The following is a 19,943-nucleotide window of genomic DNA, read 5'->3' as shown; positions in this document are numbered from 1 at the left end:
CTGTAAACGCGCTCTGAGCGCTCTGTAAACACGCTCTGAGCGCTCTGTAAACGCGCTCTGAGCGCTCTGTAAACGCGCTCTGAGCGCTCTGTAAACGCGCTCTGAGCGCTCTGTAAACGCGCTCTGTAAATGCACTCTGAACGCTCTGTAAATGCACTCTGAACGCTCTGTAAATGCGCTCTGTAAATGCACTCTGAATGCTCTGTAAACGCACTCTGAAAGCTGTCTGAATGCTCCGTAAACGCGCTCTGAAAGCTGTCTGAACGCTCTGTAAACGCACTCTGAACGCTCTAAACGCGCTCTGAATGCTCTGTAAACGCACTCTGAAAGCTGTCTGAATGCTATGTAAATGCACTCTGAACACTGACTGCTCTGTAAACGCATTCTGACTGCTCTGTAAACGCATTCTGAACGCTCTGTAAATGCACTCTGAACGCTCTGTAAACGCACTCTGAACGCTCTGTAAATGCACTCTGAACGCTCTGTAAATGCACTCTGAACGCTCTGTAAACGCACTCTGAAAGCTGTCTGAACGCTCTGTAAACGCACTCTGAACGCTCTGTAAATGCACTCTGAACGCTCTGTAAATGCACTCTGACTGCTCTGTAAACGCACTCTGAACGCTCTGTAAATGCACTCTGAACACTGACTGCTCTGTAAACGCACTGTGAGCGCTCTGTAAACACGCTCTGAGTGCTCTGTAAACGCGCTCTGAACGCTCTGTAAACGCGCTCTGAATGCTCTGTAAACGCACTCTGAATGCTCTGTAAATGCACTCTGAATGCTCTGTAAATGCACTCTGAATGCTCTGTAAACGCACTCTGAAAGCTGTCTGAACGCTCTGTAAACGCACTCTGAACGCTCTGTAAATGCACTCTGAATGCTCTGTAAATGCACTCTGAATGCTCTGTAAACGCACTCTGAATGCTCTGTAAATGCACTCTGAAAGCTGTCTGAATGCTCTGTAAACGCACTCTGAAAGCTGTCTGAATGCTCTGTAAATGCACTCTGAACACTGACTGCTCTGTAAATGCACTCTGAATGCTCTGTAAACGTGCTCTGAAAGCTGTCTGAATGCTCTGTAAACGCGCTGTGAAAGCTGTCTGAATGCTCTGTAAACGCACTCTGAAAGCTGTCTGAATGCTCTGTAAACACGCTCTGAAAGCTGTCTGAATGCTCTGTAAACCCGCTCTGAAAGCTGTCTGAACGCTCTAAACGCACTCTGCTCTCTGAACACTGACTGCTCTGTAAATGCACTCTGAATACTCTGTAAATGCACTCTAAATACTGACTGCTCTGTAAACACACTGAGCGCTCTGTAAACGCACTCTGAAAGCTGTCTGAATGCTCTGTAAATGCACTCTGAACACTGACTGCTCTGTAAACGCACTCTGACTGCTCTGTAAACGCACTCTGACTGCTCTGTAAACGCACTCTGACTGCTCTGTAAACGCACTCTGAACGCTCTGTAAACGCACTCTGAACGCTCTGTAAAAGCACTCTGAACGCTCTGTAAACGCACTCTGAAAGCTGTCTGAATGCTATGTAAATGCACTCTGAACACTGACTGCTCTGTAAACGCACTCTGAATGCTCTGTAAACGTACTCTGAATGCTCTGTAAACGCGCTGTGAAAGCTGTCTGAATGCTCTGTAAATGCGCTCTGAAAGCTGTCTGAATGCTCTGTAAATGCGCTCTGTAAACGCGCTCTGAGCGCTCTGTAAACGCGCTCTGAAAGCTCTGTAAACGCGCTCTGAAAGCTGTCTGAACGCTCTGTAAACACACTCTGTAAATGCGCTCTGAAAGCTAAAAGCTATTTTTGCTTTCAAGCTGCTCACACTTTGGGTTTCATTTTTAAAGCGGTTATTGGAGGATTTCTGGAGCCGTGGTTTCCAACCCTCATTTTTTTCATTGGATCAGTCAGGACCAGGGTTGGGGAGGACTGGTTGGTCAGCGTTGAAGAGTCTTGACTGAAATCTCCTTTGGACCTTTGGCGGCTCACAGGAAACGCAACTGGGAGGTTCCGGTTCAGCCATCAAACCAGCCGAGTCACGTTCGCCTGTTTCACACGAAATGTCGTAAACGACGACGGCCCCCAAACTACATATCAGTAAAAAGTAATAAATCAATAAATGAGTCAATAGACAGATCCTCCTCCTTCACCGCTGCAGACTGACTGTTGGTATATAGTTGACCTCTGACTTTCACCCCCTGATTGCAGCTGAGGAAATATGAGCGCCCTTTACTGTTTGTCTTCCTGTGACACTTGGGATGTTCTGAAGACAGACGGAAACTCTCCAGACCTCCTGAGAACAGACAGCTGGACTCCAGGATTCCTGATCCCAGAACTCACGGAGCTGCATCAGTCCATCAGTGACATCACAGTTATCATGTGACGCCTCACTCGCCACAAGAACGCCGCTTCATTACCCGAGGCCTCGAAGTACATCTGTCTGTCTGTCTGTGCTCAGCATAAGTCCAGTCCAGTTACTGCCAGAGTCTTCAAATTCACAGAGAACATTTTTGGGACATATATATATATACAAAGCTCATACGACTGAAGGTATTTTAACTTTTCCTTATATTGTTAGAATTACTTTATTATTTATGCAAAATACTGATAGTATTATTGATTTAAATATTGATTATTATTATTTGTTCCGTTGTGACATCTCAGAACTCACCGTTCACGGAGCCAATCTTGTTTCTCGTGGCGTAGCGGATCAGTTCATTTTCTTCCTCAAACGTCACGAAGACGTGGTCCACACTGAGCAACTGGGTGGGTGGAGCCATTCTGATGATGTCATCATGCAGACAACTGTGGAAGGTAATGGTCTGCCGCCACTGGTAGTTCCGGGTCAGGACGTCGCCCTCTGGTGTGGTGACGGTGCAGGTGCGGGTGGAGGAGGAAGTGATCACTGAGAGGAGCAGCAGAAGAAGAAAACACCCGTCACTTTGCTCTTAATATGCTAATGCTAATGCTAGCTTTTACGTGCTCATGGGGGATCTGAAGTTAGAATCCACCAGATTGTCTGTGACCAGTTTTCCCTAAATTTTCCCCTAAAAAAACAAAACAAAAAACCCTGTGTTGGAACAAAAGCTAAAGAGACGAGTGTGTGAGACTAAAGCTCCAAAACTGTTTCCTCAAAACTCAAAAGTAGCAGCACAACTTGTTTGTTTTTTAGTTAGTGTTCTCCAAGTTGTTTGATGTTAGCGACTTCCAGCTCGTCTCCGGTGCGTCGCCGCAAACCTCACTGAAGGTTTTTGTTTTTCCTCCAAAATGTTGCAGCCAAACAGTGGGTGTGGCCACAGCTTTGGTGGGCGTGTTTTTCTTACGGTTGCTGCTGTACTGGTAGATCTCGGTGTATGGGCCAACGTGGACGGACGATCCGGGCGCGATGACGGGCAGACGGCCCTCCAGCTGGCTGTCCAGCTGCAGGCGGCCGTGTTCGTTGAGTCCTTTAAAGTCCTGCCGGATGATCAGGCGCTCGTTGCCGGGCTGGAAAATGACCTCCGCCAGCCGAGAAAACACACCACCTGTAAACGAGAAGACAAATGAGTTAAAGAACAGGAAGTGATGAGAAGACAGTCGTGGCGTCGTCGGCATATTTTCAAAATACACATTTTCAAAAATTTTGGTGAAAACCTTTATCGTGAACTGTCTGCTGTGACACAGGTGGTGCCACATGCACAGAGGCCACCCACGCCACTTCCTGCCTGCGTGCCTCCTCCTCCGATTACTTTTGCTTATACCTATTAACATGCTTTACACAACTTTTAGATATATTGTTACTAGTAGCCTATTAGGATGATTTTTCATGAGCTTGGTTCTTGTGGTGCCCCCAGGCAACACGGTGCCCTACGCGCAGTGCGGAATTTGCATTAGCCCGACAACCGTCCCTGAACTTGGCCAGATACTGGCCTCTCTCTCCTAGCCTGTGATTGGTTGGTGGCTGTGACGCTGATGTCAGCCCACGTGTGAGCCCCACGCTGATGTGGCGCGAGTGCTGCCCTCCTATTGGTTGTTCAGGAGTGGGAAATCTCATTCCAAAATGGAGGCCAGAATCCAGCCCAGTTCATAGCCGGGCCAGTTGTCAGGCTAAATTTGTGTGTGTGGAACGACAGCACTGCCCCGGACTATTTAAATGTTGGATGTGTCAATTCTAAATCTGTCCACCAGGGGTTCCTAAACAGAGGACCCTATAACCACAGGAACTTTATGAGAAATGCGTTTTTAAACATGAATAACCTTTAACAAAAATTACACTGCTAAAGTTTTAAGTGGTTCCACAACAAGCTTTTTCTGACACGTCATGTGGATTTTTTGGAAACTGAAAGAACTTAGAAAGTTACAAAGAAAGAGTTCTGGACTTTTTAAAGGAGCTTCGTTGCTCAGGTTTGATTGCGCTGTAGAAAATAACGATGTGTTGTTTTAGCGACATGAATCGACCGTTTGGCTTCGTCAAAAACCTGAGACGTACCGGTCAGCCTGAAGGCGTTCTGGTAACCCGGCTGCTCCAAGGCGAAGGTCCAGCCGATGACTCCTCCCACTGACGACAGCAGCTGCAGGGACGGCCCCAGGCTCCGGTTAATGTTGCTAATGGCCACGTAGGCCCGCCCCTCATTGGTCACCACGTACGAGTGGAAGTCACTGTTATCGAGTGCCACAGGTGTGTCCGACTGTCCTACAAACACCCGACCAGTTACTTTTCCTGTTACTCTCTGCGGTTCACCTAGAAACCAAAAACATAATCAGTGTCATCTTCATCATCATCACGGTGATCAGTGGGCTCAGATGGCGAGGTTAGCCACCTAGCTGATCTGCAAGACCTAAACATGTGGTGAGGGTTTTCCGGGAACATTTGGTCCAAACAGCCTTCACCTCGCACCTCCAAAGAAGCTTCTCCCAGGTCCAGAGGGAGGTCAGGGCATCGAAGCAGAGTGGTCCATGTTCAAGGCCTCCATTGCTGAAGCAGCTGTTTTGAGCTGTGACCTGAAGGTTGTCTGTGCTTGTTGTGGCAGCAACACAATAACCCGCTGGTGGACTCCAACAGCAAGGGAAGCCATCAGGCTGAAGAAGGAGGCCTTTCATGTTTGCTTAGCACAGAGGTCTCTGGAATCAGCGGACAGGTACCAGCAGGCCAGAAGAACCGCAGCCTCAGTGGTGGCTGAGGCAAAAACTCAGACATGGGAGGAGTTTGAAGAGGCCATGGAAAGTAAGTTTTGGTCAGGCTCAAAGCAGTTCTGGCAAACTGTGAGGTGCCTCAGGAAAGGGAGGCAGTTCTTAGCCTAGACTGAGTTCAGCAGAGGAGGAGAGCTGCTAAACTGGACTGAGGATATTGTCAGGTGGTGGAAAGAACAATTTGAGAATGTCCTCAACCCTACTGACATGCCCTCCATCAAGGAAGTATAGGTGGAAGACTCAGGTGGATCTGGTGCCATCACCCTACCAGAAGTCACTGAGGTAGTCAAAAAAAAAAGTCGTCGGGGGCGGACAAGATTTGTCTTGAGATGCTGAAGCCTGTGGATGTTGTTGGACTGTCATGGTTGACACACTTATACAATGTTGCGTGGAAGTCGGGGACAGTAGCTCTGGACTGGCAAACTGGGGTGGTGGTCCCCATGTTTAAAAAAAGGGGGCTGGAGAGTGTGTTCCAGTTACAGAGGAATCACACTTCTCAGATTCCCTGGGAAAGTCTGCGCCCATGGTACTAGAGAGAAGACTTAGTCAAACCTCAGATTCAGGAGGAACAGTGTGGGTTCCGTCCTGATTGTGGACCAGTGGGCCAGCTCTTTACCCTTGAAGGATATTAGCGTGGTCTTGGGAGTTTGACCAACCACTCTACATGTGTGTTGTGGACTTGTAAAAGGCATGTGACCGGGTCCCTCGGGGTATCTTGTGGGGTGGGGGGTGGGGTTGGGGGGTGCTGCAGGAGTATGGAGTACCAGATTCCCTGCAACGTGTGATCTGTGATCTGGCCTCTATATGACCAAAGTAGAAGCTGTGTCCACATTCTCTGCATGACATCAGACCTGTTTCCGGTGGGAGTTGGACTTCAGTGGGGTAAACTGGGGTGTGAGATCAATAGATGGATTGGGGCGGTGTCTGAAATTTTACGGATGCTGTACCGGACCATCATGATGAAGGAGGAGTTGAGTCGGAAAGTGAGACTCTCAATTTAGCAGTTGATTTATGTTCCTGTCCTCACCTACTGTCCTCATGAACTTACTGAAAGAATAAAATCGCAGCTACAAGGGGCAGAAAGGAGATTCTTCCAGTCCATATCTGGGCTTACACCCCAGGACAGGGTGAGAGGCTCGACTATCCGGGAGGGACTCAGAGTAGAGCTGCTACTGCTCCGCATCGACCGGAGCCAGTTGAGGTGGTTCAGGCATCTGGTGAGGATGCCCCGTGGTGGTCTCCCTAAGGAGATCTTCCAGACACATCAAACTGGTAGGAGGCCCCGAGGAAGACCAAGACATGCTGGAGAAATTATATTTCCCAGCTAGCTTGAGAACGCCTCGGGATCCCCTGGGAAGAGCTACAGGAGTTGGCTGAGGATAGGGAAGTGTGGGATGAGCTGCTTGCTCTGCTGTCTCTGCGACCCCGACCCAGATAAGCAGCAGAAAATGAATGAATGGACATCAGTATCATCATCTGACTAAAAATTTTGAGCAACAGTCTGAATTCCAAAAATATTTCGTTCAGAATGATATAAAAGAGATAATCTCAGCAGAAACATTTTACACTTCAGTCGATTTAATCGATTCAACACTCAACACTAAAGAAATGAAAATTCATCACAGTCTGTCTTCACGTCTTTTTCTTTTCTTCATGAAAACATTTATTTCAAGAATAGAGGCAAACTGTATCTCACCTTCTTTGAGGCAGGTCTTCCCGTTACCATAGTGACCCGGGTTACAGTAGCAGCAGAACCCGCTGCCGTAATCCCGACAGGCAGCGAAAACAGAGCATGTGTTTCTGTTTTGGTCACATGTTTCCAAATTGTATCCAAAAACTGTGAAAAAAGTCAAAGTTGCAGGATTGTCAGAAAAATAAAGAATCTTTGTACTGCATGTTTTATATTTATTTACCGTCCACATTCAGATCTTCATCCACCACAACTATCTGAGGGTGGTGTGACCGCGAGTACGGTGGCAAAGGCAGCAAGGCGTCAGGGTTGGTGTCCTGTGGTGGTTTGACTGGGTCAGGTTCAGGGTACGTTGGTTTGAATGTCTGAGGGGATCTGGTCTCTGTGGGCTGGGGGGTGGGGTCTGTTGTTTGGGTGTGTTCATAGTCTCTTGTCTTCGTTGGGTGTGGATGACTTGACCGTGTTGAGTCTGGGTGTCTCGGCTTAGTTGGAGTGACAGTCTGAGTTTTGACAAACTCTATCGTGGTGGGTTCGGTGTTGACGTAGCTTGTTCTGGTGGACTCTGTTTTGATGGGATCTGGTGTGATGGTCTCAGATTGGGCGGGGCCTGGTGTGGCGGTCTGAGATTCAAGGTAAGTTGGTTGCTGCCCCATAGGAGTTTCAGAAGGAAGTTGGTTATTTTCTGGTACTTTGGTTGTCGTCATCATTTGAGTTTTATAGGTAGAGAGCTCCGCCTCCTGTGGATTATTAGGGTGACTTGTTGACGTAGTCACAGTTGAAGTGTTTTCATCCTCCTCAGACAGTTTACTTAACATCCCGGGTATGATGCCATAAAATGATGTGGAGCCAATTTCGTACACCCACACACCGCTCTGTCCCGAGTTTGATTTTCTGGTTGGAAAAAGTAAAGAAGAAAACTGTTGATGAAACTACGTACCAAGGATAAAGAAGTCAGTCTTTCAAGATGGCCAAAGATTATTTTAAATAAAACCACAGATTAAATACATTTTAAGAGTTCTGATGTCAAACAGGTGACTTGCCACCTGTGGTCTAGTGACCTTCAAGCTGCTTACTGAGGAACCAAAGCACTTAGTTTGTCCAAACTTACACCTCGTCCCATCTAGCAGTCTGGCTTCACAATCAAGAAGTTGATGATAAACCACATCCTGGCTAGGATTCTGGCATTCCTCAGGGATATGTCCTGGCTAACCCTACGCTGTTCAAGGCATGCCTGGACTAACGGTTGGATTGGGTTGTGGAAATCACTTTGTTGGTTTACTGACCATCACTTTGCAGAAGATGCGTTGGTCTTTGCAGAATCCATGACTTCAGCACCTGAGAAGCTGAGTCAGAGATCACATGTTCCACCACACCCGTGTGGGAAACACTGATGTTTCAGCTGTCAATCCACTAAACTACCCCATGTGGAATACTAATACAGTATTGCTACGTTCAGCATCATTTACACCAAGCCATCAGATGGTGACAGGAGACAAACTAGAAGAGGTCCTGGTCGCCCGGAGGCCCGTTGGTGCTGGTGCTCAGATCTGGATTCAGAAGCAGATAAGATTCCCCCAGGACAAGACACCAGTTTGATGCAGGTTACTTCCCCAGCCAAGGCCGGTATCCAGTTACAGTCGAGTGGACTGAGACAGTGTAGATTAAAGTGTCTTGTCCAAGAACACAGACGGGTAGCATGAGGGGGATTTGGACCTGCAGACAGAATTTCTATGTCTGATTTTTATTCTGGTTGTTTGTTTTTTTGTTGTTTTTTTTAAAGTATGTCCACGTTATTTCAACCTCAGTCATCTTACCCGCTCTGAGTTTGAACATGTTTGGTCTCAGTTTGTCTCCGGAAACTAATTCTGGTTCTAAATACAAACTTCAGTTTGTACAAACGGTGACAAAGTTGTGAGTTGTAGTTGTCGGCGCTGTGCGACCGCGTCACGGGAACCACAAAATTTAAGACTTCACGTTCTTACCGGCTGAGCTGTCTGACAGAGTTTTCTTCTTCAGTGGTGATGCGGAAGTACGTTCCCATGGAGGTTCCCCAAAGCCAGCTTGTCACTTCGCCTTCATTGAAGCCAGCCTCCAGGAGCTTACTGCTGCCCCCGATTGATGTGGAGGAGAACTGCAGGCCAGGTTTGGGGTACAGGAGGATGGCGCAAGACGTCCGTTTCATGGAGGCCACAACCAACTGGAAAGTGTTTCTCTGCAAACACAACGTATGAAGAAGTTCTTTGATGGGTCGTCGTCGTTCTCCTTCAGGAGGAAATTATTTGACGTGATAAGTAAACACGACCTGCACGTTCCCGTCACTTCGTTCTCCGTGTGACAGTTTGACAAACAGCTCTGGCTAACTAAGATCTGGTTACTAAAATCACTAACCTGGTCACCGTCTGTGTTACCAGTGAATACAAATTGAGAAAATGTCCGATTTTCTTGAAGGTAGCGTGATGCTAACGCCCCATTCTCACTTTCAAGGATATGCAACGCAGAAGGTCACTGTTTGAAACCTCGTCCGTACCTCAGAAAACCTTTGAGGTTCCGGGAGCGTGTCTGCGATCAACCAGGATATTCTGTCATGTCGTGGCACGTTTTTCAAAATGTTAAAAAGTTCCTTTTTCCATTATGAACTTTGACATACTTTGGTCATCACATTTCCGTGTAGCCTCGTAACGGGCTACACGGAAATGTGATGACACGCTATGACATTACTGGGAGGTTTTCCTCAAGTGCCGAGGTTATGCTCAAGTTTTATATTTTTGCACATGCCAACTCGCCGGGACCATCCGGGGTGATCCGTGACAGCCAGACTGGGGCACGAGTGGCTAAACTAGCAACAGTAAGACCTGAAGTCACGTGACTGGTGACATCATCATCAATCATAGACAGAAAAATTGTTGGTCGTTCGTAACTATTTGATCCTCAGTTTGTACTTTATAAAATATTTCATTTGGAGGAAGTAACAGAAGTCATTCATATAAAAAAAAAACATTTTGAGCTCGGAGTCAAGCCGCTGCCAGTTGAGGTGGCTCGGGCATCTTTTCCAGATGCCCCATGGACGCCTTGCTGGAGAGGTGTTCCGGGCACGTCCCATCGGGAGGAGGCCCCGGGGAAGACCCAGGACACGCTGGAGGGACTACGTCTCTCGGCTGGCTTGGGAACGCCTTGGGGTTCCCCCCGGAGGAGCTGGGGGAGGTGTGTGTGGATCGGGAGGTCTGGGTGGCTTTGCTTGAGCTGCTGCCCCCGCGACCCGACTCCGGATAAAGCGGAAGAAAATGGATGGATGGATTTTATCGGATTTATTTTGTTTTAACTTTGTCTGCACCACGTAAAATCCAGAACGACTTATTTGTTGTTGTTAAATAGCATCATCATTATTTTCAGAGATTTTGACCAAAATCAGCACAACGATCTTGATCTTTATTTGTGTTCCAATTCAAACTAAGATAACGTAAATATGAGCCGTTTTAATAGAAACTAATAAAACCCTTGAACAGATGAACTTCAGTCTCACCTTAACGTCCAGTCCGTCTCCTCGTCCAGACGTCCCGTGAGCAGACATGTTTTCCCAGGTGACGACGATGGTGCTGATAGGCTCCACCCCCTTTTCGTTGGGAAACGCTTGCTTGATGTGATTAGCAGTTCGAGTCAGGACGGCCGGACTCTTGTCCTCCCTGAAGTAGACCTTCCCCTGTCCATCACTGTTGTCCAGGTCTCCCAAGAGAGCTGCAATCATTTTGAATTTGACTGGCATCTTCCCCAGGTACTCCTCCTCAGGCGGCAGCTTGGAAACCGCCACAAACCCGTTGGTGTTTATCTGGTACCAGCGTTAGAAAACGTTTGTTAACTTGGGGTTCGTCACTACCTGCAGCAAAAATCAATGAATCCACCCAAGAAAACTCTGAACATCTCAGAAACCAGGAACTGCTTCAGTCCCTGAACAACTTACAGCTCTTACTGCAGGCCAGGAACTCAGCACTGGTACCAAGACTGGACTGTGACAGACTGAGGACTGACCAGCTCAGGGAACCAGTCAAAACAAGATCAAGGTGTCAGACGATCAGGATTCAAGGAAAAGTGACAAGCCTGGACTGATGAGAAGGTCCAAACTAGAGTTCGTGTGACTAATAAAATGGGTACTAACTCGTCATAGTTGACTACTACAACTACTTGTCCAAAGTCTTCAGAAGAGTTATGAAGATCAGGAGATTTGGAGTTGAGTCAAAAAACCTTCCCAGCAGCTGTGATTGGACCTCGTTCAGGTAATCAATTACAACGCACAGAGATACATCATCATTAGCATAAACGCGGACACAGAAAACGTTCAGAAGAATCAAACAGTTCCTCGGGGAACACTGCAGGAACCATATGGTTCATGATCCCTTGCCTGGTCACTTGGATCTCCTGTTACCTCACCGACAGGCCGCAGTATGTCAGGCTGAGGGACACCACGTCTGACACTGTGATCAGCAGCACCGGAGCACCCCAGGGCACAGTGCTGGCCCCTCTTCTCTTCACCCTGTACACCTCAGACTTCTACTACAACTCTGCTGTGTCACATCCAGAAGTCACAGATGATGCAGCTATTGTTGGATACATCAGGGATGACAGAGAGGAGGAGCACAGGAGCCTAGTGAAGGACTTTGGTGCCTGGTGCCACACAAACCATCTGGACTTCCTGAAGAGGCTGCAGTCATTTAACATCTGCAGGAAACTGCTGTGAATGTTCTACTCATCTGTGGTAGCCAGCGTCCTCTTTTACACCGTGGTGTGCTGGGGCAGCACATCCAAGAAGGGCACATCCAGGGTGGACAAACTGATCAGACGGGCTGGTGTGTTTGGCATGAAGCTGGACTCTCTGGTGACGGTGGCAGAGAAGAGAACACTGGACAAACTGCTGGACATTATGGACAATGCCAGTCAGCCTCTGCACACCGTCATTAGCAACCAGAGGAGCCTCTTCAGCCACAGACTGCTGCTTCCCAAGTGCAGGACCAACAGACTGAACAACTCCTCACTCAGGGGGAGGAGGAGTAACAGGAAGACAGAGGACAGGAAGGAGAGGAAGAGTATTGATCAGTATGTCTGGTATTTATATTGCACACTGTTTTATTTTTAACTTTCACTGAGACAGATGATGACTGGAGGCAGTTTGAAGCAGAAACGAAGTGATAATCAGTGAACCGCGGCTGATGACGTATGCGCAGTGAAGGCAGCGTGGACCGATTTTAGACACAGACTGTTGCAGTCCCAATGTCTGTTGGTTTATTAACAGGTTTTATTAAGTCACTAAACAGAACTGAACAGATTAAATAACGACCAAAAACATGGGCTCTGATCTGAAATGGTACTTTACAAATTAAAGGGTGGGGCCAAGACATTTGTACAGCCCCCCCCCCCACACACCCACCCAATGTCATGAACCTTTTTTTTTTGGTGGTGGGGTGTGTGTGTGGGGGGGGGGGGGGGTAGCTATGCACTCTAATGATGACTCTAGCTGAGTTACTTTTGAATGGAGTCATTCACGAGTGAAATCAGAGTTCTGCAGCTGAAGTTGGTTCAGAGAATAAAAGGACCTTTAACCGCATTTACTCAAATCCACCTGAAGGGGAACAGAGAGCGGAGTGAGCAGTGTAACCGTGACCTTCAACTGAATTATCAGAGGAAAAGGTGTCGAGTCAAAACAACGACTCAGCACTTTTACCTCCAAACCAGAACGCGGCACCGTGATGTGTTCAGAGAAAAAAAACAAAGAAAGAAATCGGAATCAAACCAGGACATGAAAGAAAATCAGAATAAATCACTACTGAACTTTTAGTTTAGAATTTTAAACACATTAAAAACAAAATCATTAAGCGCGCTTGTGTGTGTGTATGTGTGTGTGTGTGTGTGTGTGTGCGCATATGCATGAGTGAGAAAAGCATGCTGGGATATGAGTTTGGCCCCGCCTTCAGAGCGCTAACCGCTAACGTTGGAAGGTTGTGTTCTTTGTTTTTGGCCGGCGCTGACGTTCACCACAGACCTTGAACACATCAGCAGCTTTAGACATAAAGTGTAAACACGACAAACGGCAGCTAACGAGGTCGTCCTGCTAACAAACAACGCAAACGTTGTTATACAAACCAACTTCGTTCAGACTGAATGAACAGCCGTCGTCTGTCTGCACCGTTAAAGGCGTCATGTTTCTCCTTTATAAGAATAATAAATTCCCTTATTTGTGCACATAACAAATGTGTCCTCTGCATTTACCCATCCTAATTACACAGACACAATCCGACCACTAGGGGCAGTGTGCAGCCACGGTCCGGCACCCGGGGCCACCTGCAGGTGTAGAGACGCTGCCTTGCTCAGGGACACAGAAAGGAGCAGGTCAAACTTTACCTCAAATTCCCGCAACACATCATGCACATTAATGCTAACATTTAGCTTTGCAGAATGTTACTGGTAATGTTTAGCTTTGCAGCACATTATTGGTAATGTTTAGCATTGGACCACATTGATGCTAACACATAGAGTTGCAACATGTTAATGCTAATGTTTGGCTTTGCAGCACGTTAATGTTAATGTTTAGCTTTGCAGCACGTTAATGTTAATGTTTAGCTTTGCAGCACCTTAATACTGTTTAGCTTTGGACCACACTGATGCTAACGCTTAGAGTTCCAACATGTTAATGCTAATGTTTAGCTTTGCAGCACGTTAATGTTAATGTTTAGCTTTGCAGCACATTAATGCTAATGTTTAGCTTTGCAGCATGTTAATACTAATGTTTAGCTTTGGATCACACTGATGCTAACGCTTAGAGTTGCAACATGTTAATGCTAATGTTTAGCTTTGTAGCATGTTAATGCTAACATTTAACTTTGCAGCACATTATTGGTAATGTTTAGTTTTGCAGCACATTAATGCTAACGTTTAGCTTTGCACCACATTGATGCTAATGCTTAGAGTTGCAACATGTTAATGCTAATGTTTAGCTTTGCAGCACATTGATGCTAATGCTTAGAGTTGCAACATGTTAATGTTAATGTTTAGCTTTGCAGCACATTAATGCTAACGTTTAGCTTTGCACCACATTGATGCTAATGCTTAGAGTTGCAACATGTTAATGCTAATGTTTAGCTTTGCAGCACATTGATGCTAATGCTTAGAGTTGCAACATGTTAATGTTTAGCTTTGCAGCACATTAATGCTAACGTTTAGCTTTGCACCACATTGATGCTAATGCTTAGAGTTGCAACATGTTAATGCTAATGTTTAGCTTTGCACCACATTGATGCTAATGCTTAGAGTTGCAACATGTTAATGTTAATGTTTAGCTTTGCAGCACATTAATGCTAATGTTTAGCTTTGCAGCATGTTAATACTAATGTTTAGCTTTGGATCACACTGATGCTAACGCTTAGAGTTGCAACATGTTAATGCTAATGTTTAGCTTTGTAGCATGTTAATGCTAACGTTTAACTTTGCAGCACATTATTGGTAATGTTTAGTTTTGCAGCACATTAATGCTAACATTTAGCTTTGCACCACATTGATGCTAATGCTTAGAGTTGCAACATGTTAATGCTAATGTTTAGCTTTGCAGCACGTTAATGCTAATGTTTAGCTTTGTAGCACGAGTTAGCCTGTTTAAGGTGCATAATGAGCTCCACCTGCAGCAACACATTACTGCCCCACCTCTATCCCAGCATGCACCTGTGAGCTCCGATCATATCTAATGGTCATTATCTTCATCTCTGTCTGGCAGCAGTGATGAGTTTGCAGCCTGGCCACCAAATTCGAACCCATGTGCTGCTGTTGGCATAAATGTTCTATTTCACGAGTCTGAAAAGAAATAAAAGAAAATGCTAAACTGTGCAGAGTGTAATGTTCAAACCACTTTGTGGTGGAATAGAGAAGAATTTTCTTTCATAAAAAGATGGGAAGTTTCAGTTCCAGTTTGCCAGAAGGCACATGGGAGACCAGCGCTGGGCTCTGACTGGTTTCTCTGCTCTAGCTGTAACTGCTGACGTCACAGACGCCGTCAGATGTGTTTTGGTGGCTTCCCTCACTGGTCTTCTTGCTCGGTCACTCTGTTCTTTGAAACAGATCCACACTCTTCACATGTTCATCCACAAAACTGGCTATAAACAGTGACTCATTTTTGATCATTACTAAGTTTTATGTCTGTTTTTTTATTTTGTTCTGCAACTTATTTTATTAAAATTCTGATTATAGACATTTTAAATCTGAATGTATTTTTATTACTGTCCATAAATTACCACCAGGACGTCAGCTGCTGTTTAAAAAAAAAATAAATAAATAAATCTTTGTGGGCACTTATTCTGGTGACTGTAGAACCAGAACCAAAAACACCTCCTTTGATGGGCCAGCGCTCAGGGGGCGGGGCGACTCAGGGGGCGGGGCCAAACAGTCATCAGACGAGTTGTCCTTCTGATCTTTTTTCATTTTTCTCTTGTGACATCATGTGATTTCGGGTCAACGTGAACCTGGAAGGAAATTTAAGGGCATTTGGCCAATCACATGCGTGTTTATCGAACCGGCAGCTCGGTAATAATTTCTTTTTTTCTTTTTGGTTACTTTTCACCATCAAAAGGAGGACTTTTGGCCAATTTCGGCCCAGGAGCAGCTTTTAGAGTGAAAACCCCCAAAATTTAAACACCCTTATTGCAGCATAAATACATTTACTTCTTGACTGCACCCTTTTTCTGCCCCCCCCCCCCCCCCCCACTGTCCCCCAACTGTCATAACATTAGATTCAACATTTTAACACTAATTCAGTAAAAAAAAAAAAAAAAAAAAAAAAGTTTTTAAACCAAGCTGGTTTTCTGGATGTTTCTACACCTGTAAAGTGACTTTTTACCCCCCAGGATGAAAAACGGGGGGGGGATCAGCATGTCCGTCTGTCTAGTGTGTGTGTGTGTGTGTGTGTGGGGGGGGGGGGGGGGGGGCGTCTAATAGTTTCATTTGAAAAACACTCAAATTTATTACTGTGGGATTAAATATGAATTCAAAAGAAAAAGTTAATTTCAGTTATTTAAAAGAAAAAAGTCCAAATTAGATGAACTGTAATTAGGGTTCGAATTGGATCCGGACCGACTGTGGTTCGGGTTCTGGTGGGCTCACCTGGACCGAGCTGAAGGTCTCACTGAACACGAACACGGACTCGCTGAGTTGAAGATCCACGCTCGAGTCCGAACCGGTCTGGAGCTCCTGGTCTCCGGCTCCCGAACCGAACTCAAAGAGCTGATCCAGCTCCAGGGCCCGGCAGACACCCAGCAGGCACCAGAACCACACGTGGAACCTGGAACTCATGTTGGTCCGGAAGTTTCGGCCGCTCAGACTGAAGTGAGAAACTTTGTGTGTCCCGTTAAACTGGATGTCAAACTACGGCGGCCATGAAGTGCCGAAACTCGGCGTCAGAGCACGCGCTCCGCTCTTTACCGTCAGTGGGGAATAAAGTACAGCGGCCATGAAGTGCAGAAACTCGGCGTCAGAGCGCCAGTCAGTGGGGAATAAAGTACAGCGGCCATGAAGTGCAGAAACTCGGCGTCAGAGCGCCAGTCAGTGGGGAATAAAGTACGGCGGCCATGAAGTGCAGAAACTCGGCGTCAGAGCGCCAGTCAGTGGGGAATAAAGTATGGCGGCCATGAAGTGCCAAAACCCAGCGTCAGAGCACACAAAGTACGGCGGCCGTGAAGTGCCAAAACCCAGCGTCAGAGCCCACGTGCTGCTCTCTACCGTCAGTGGGAAATAAAGTTTGGTGGCCATTAAGTGCCAAAAGCCAGTGTCAGAGCACACATGAAATCTTTATTTCTGTCATCTGAGTTGATGAAAGACAAACGAGAAGAGTTAAATTATTCACTTTTAGATTTTTATTTAAATGCTGTAGACACACACCAAGATTGAAGAGTTTTTACCCGAGGCCAACATATGGCTATCGGGTATTGCAAAGACCTGGCGTCTGTCCGTCTGTCTGTGTTCAGTATAAGTCCAGTCCTGTTACTGCCACAGTCTTCAAATTCACAGGGAACATTCTTGGGACACAGACCTTGGAGAAGTTTGAAGATGGCAAACCTTGACCTAGTTTAAGAGGTTAAAAAGTTACATTCTGTACCTAATTTTATGGCATGATCTTGCGGATGTTAGCGTGGTGACGTCACATGCTGCTAGCTAGGTGGAAACTGGTTTGTGTGTAAATATAACTTCTTTGTCATATATTATGTAAAGGTGAGTGAGAAATAAACACTTCTAAAACTGAAAACGCTGTTTTTACAACCTAATAATACCTCTAAAGTGATTTAAAAGACATTTAGCAGGTGTTAGCGTTTTTTGCGGGGGTGACAGCCAATCAATCAGCCATCGTGACGTCACAGTCTGGTTGCAAGCTGCAAATGTACTTAGACAACTGCAAATTATACACAACACAATGCTCATACGGCCGAGGGTATTTTAGCATTGTCACAATTTTTTTAAATAACTGTTTAATTTCAGTTATGATTTGTTCTAATCCAATTACATTTTTTCTGCAAATCGGATTGGTTAATCATGTGAGATTTCAGACCGTATAATATTGGGATAATGGTGGCAAAATATTCGACTGTTTCACATTTGATGGATTAGTCTGCGCCCTGACTGCTGTTGGAGCGACGCTGCCTCACGGTAAGCCTCGCCGACCGAATTACCTACAGAAAAATGCTGCAAATGATGGACTTGGATTAAAATGGGCATAACTCCCTTGTGTCTGACGTTCATGCTGGATTACACTCAAATATCTGTTTTATCAGCTCCGCTAACGTGTCGCCAGTAAAGATCCTGTAAAGCTCAATTTCCGACTGTATAATCGGCATGAACGCCTGCAAATCATCAGACACAACAGGGTTATTCCCTAAATGTCAGAACATGTAAACAAATAAAACCTCATCAGTGCTTTTTAGCTTCACCTCTGACACACAACAAAGGTTTTTGTTTTTTAAAGTTTAGTTATTTGTTTTATACTTTTGTTTCTCTTTTTAAGTCATGTGTTCATGTTATCTGCAATAAAGAAGAAAATTGAACTTTTTTTTTTATGAAAATGCATGGGTGGGGGGGGGGGCAGCTGGCTAACAGTTTTGTCTGTCCAGAAATCAATTTACAGCAGGTCGCCATCTAGTGGTTACTGACTGCAATAGACACATTACAGCCTCCTCTCCTTTCATTTATACTGAATAAAATAATGCATACTGTTAAAAACAACAATACATATATATTAGTGATGCTGTTATTATTGTTATTGTTGATGTGCTGTTTTTGTGTTCCTGTCTCATGGGGGCGCAGCTCATAAATTCAACAACACACTCGAACTCGCCACTTTCCAGACAAAGCAGCGAGATCAGCAGCTGCCGTGGGACTGTGGACTAACCAGGAACCAGTGTCGCAGACCGAACGCTCCATCCCTAAAAATCTGTCCGCACTGCCTCTACGGTGCATGCGACATTTCGGAGCTCAGCCGCTCGTCTGAGTCTGACTCTCTTCACCCAAAGTGATCAAATGGATTAATGTGATTATTAACCATCAGATGACAAAGTAAAACCTCTGAAATCATTCTAAAGTCAGTTTTAAGCAGAAATGATGCGATATTCTGTGACACTTTGAAATGACCGACGCGCAGTGAACGCATCAGCTAGCAGATTGTGTAGCCGCGGTGCTCTGATCGCTTCCTCCATCTTTTATTCTGAAATACTGAATTTATGTGGAAATGATTGTTGTAGAAAAGCTTCAGATATCTGACACTGAGACGGATGATGACTGGAGGCGCTTTTTTCCTCTTCACCACGTGAACAAACTCGACTTCATCCTGATTCTTACGTACCAGCAGACTCTGGATCAGGATGAAGAATAGCTCCCAGATACTGGACCAGAGGTGGAAAACAAGTCACAGCCTTCAGGTTTCAATATGCAAGTACACCGGACACGTGGTCCACTCAAGTCTGCAAGAACCCACCGGATGTGTGCTGCAGTCCAAAGTCCACTTCCACAGTACCCATGGGCTAAAGCAAGAATCAGGTCTGAGATCAGGTGCTGGATCACTGCATCCACCACATCAAATACCTGCTTCCTGGTTGAAGACCATCGATCCATCAGGACCACCATCAGCGGTACCAGCACCAAACCAAAAACTGGACCTGAGGCCATCTGTGGACCACAAGATGGTGGAACTAAACCAGCGGCTCACATCTGCCTCGAACCCCTGACAGGCTTTACATCCCATTTATTGATCTCATGCATGTTACTGATCACATTGATCAGTTATTCACAGATCCAGTAATCAGCACCGCTTCCTCACTCATTCACTCATTTATTACATTTATATCAACTATTTTTCTTCTGTCAAAATCAACACTAACTAAGATCTTTGTGTGTAACAGAAGAAAAAGAAGCAGCAAATTTAAAAATAAAGCAACTCAGCGTCCAGTTACCCAACAACTTAATGTTACATAACCTCACAGCAGAGGATCCAGCTGGCACCGATACTGGGACTGATACCAGTTCAGGCCAGCACCGATACCGGGGATGATACCAGTCCAGATTGGCACTGATACTGGGGTCAGTACTGTTCCTTGAATAAACCAGATTAGGTTCAGACACACGCGGAGACCAAGAGACTCTAAATTTCAGGGTTTATTTACCACTTCCTGAATGTGCTTCACAATAAAATGTTTCAGTTAGTAAATATGGACAACCTCATTTGGCACTGGTTAATGACTAGACAGTAACTTGACAAATCTACAAAACCAGTGGTCAGTGTCTGTTGTTCTGAAACTGTTTCTCCCTGAAACATATTTCATTATTGTTTGTCAAAGCACAAGCTGAAGCTAACATGCTACAAAAAGTAGCTTGGTGCTCTTAAGCTAAAGGCTTGCATGATGAAGCCCATAAGTTAACTCAAGCTAACACGGCTACTTAAAGCAGCTTTGTGATTTGCTAGCTGAAGGCAGATGTAGCATAGCCCGGTTAGCTCAAGCTAACATGGCTATTTAAAGCAGCTTTGTGCTTTGCTAGCTGAAGGCGTAGGTAGCGTAGCCCG

The 19,943-nt window shown here is 45.7% G+C and overlaps 1 protein-coding gene across 1 annotated transcript in view; it reads right to left on the bottom strand.

Moving 5' to 3' along the window:
• Positions 1–16,250, bottom strand: part of LOC117525714 (nidogen-1-like) — a 37,323-nt gene extending 21,073 nt beyond the window's left edge. Inside the window, exons 1-8 of the mRNA XM_034187643.1 lie at positions 16,004–16,250; positions 10,392–10,694; positions 8,854–9,083; positions 7,095–7,762; positions 6,878–7,018; positions 4,481–4,732; positions 3,336–3,536; positions 2,684–2,917 (exon numbers count right to left, since the gene is read on the bottom strand). Coding sequence (XP_034043534.1) covers positions 2,684–2,917; positions 3,336–3,536; positions 4,481–4,732; positions 6,878–7,018; positions 7,095–7,762; positions 8,854–9,083; positions 10,392–10,694; positions 16,004–16,192 — 2,218 coding nt within the window. The 5' untranslated portion in view covers positions 16,193–16,250. The remainder of the gene's footprint in view (positions 1–2,683; positions 2,918–3,335; positions 3,537–4,480; positions 4,733–6,877; positions 7,019–7,094; positions 7,763–8,853; positions 9,084–10,391; positions 10,695–16,003) is intronic.
• Between the last annotated feature and the right edge of the window lie 3,693 nt (positions 16,251–19,943).

Source organism: Thalassophryne amazonica, chromosome 15 (assembly GCF_902500255.1).
Source record: "Thalassophryne amazonica chromosome 15, fThaAma1.1, whole genome shotgun sequence".
In the NCBI taxonomy this organism is placed as follows: Eukaryota; Metazoa; Chordata; class Actinopteri; order Batrachoidiformes; family Batrachoididae; genus Thalassophryne; species Thalassophryne amazonica.
The sequence above is the reverse complement of the archived record's forward strand: the minus strand, read 5'-3'. Positions and strand labels throughout refer to the sequence as shown.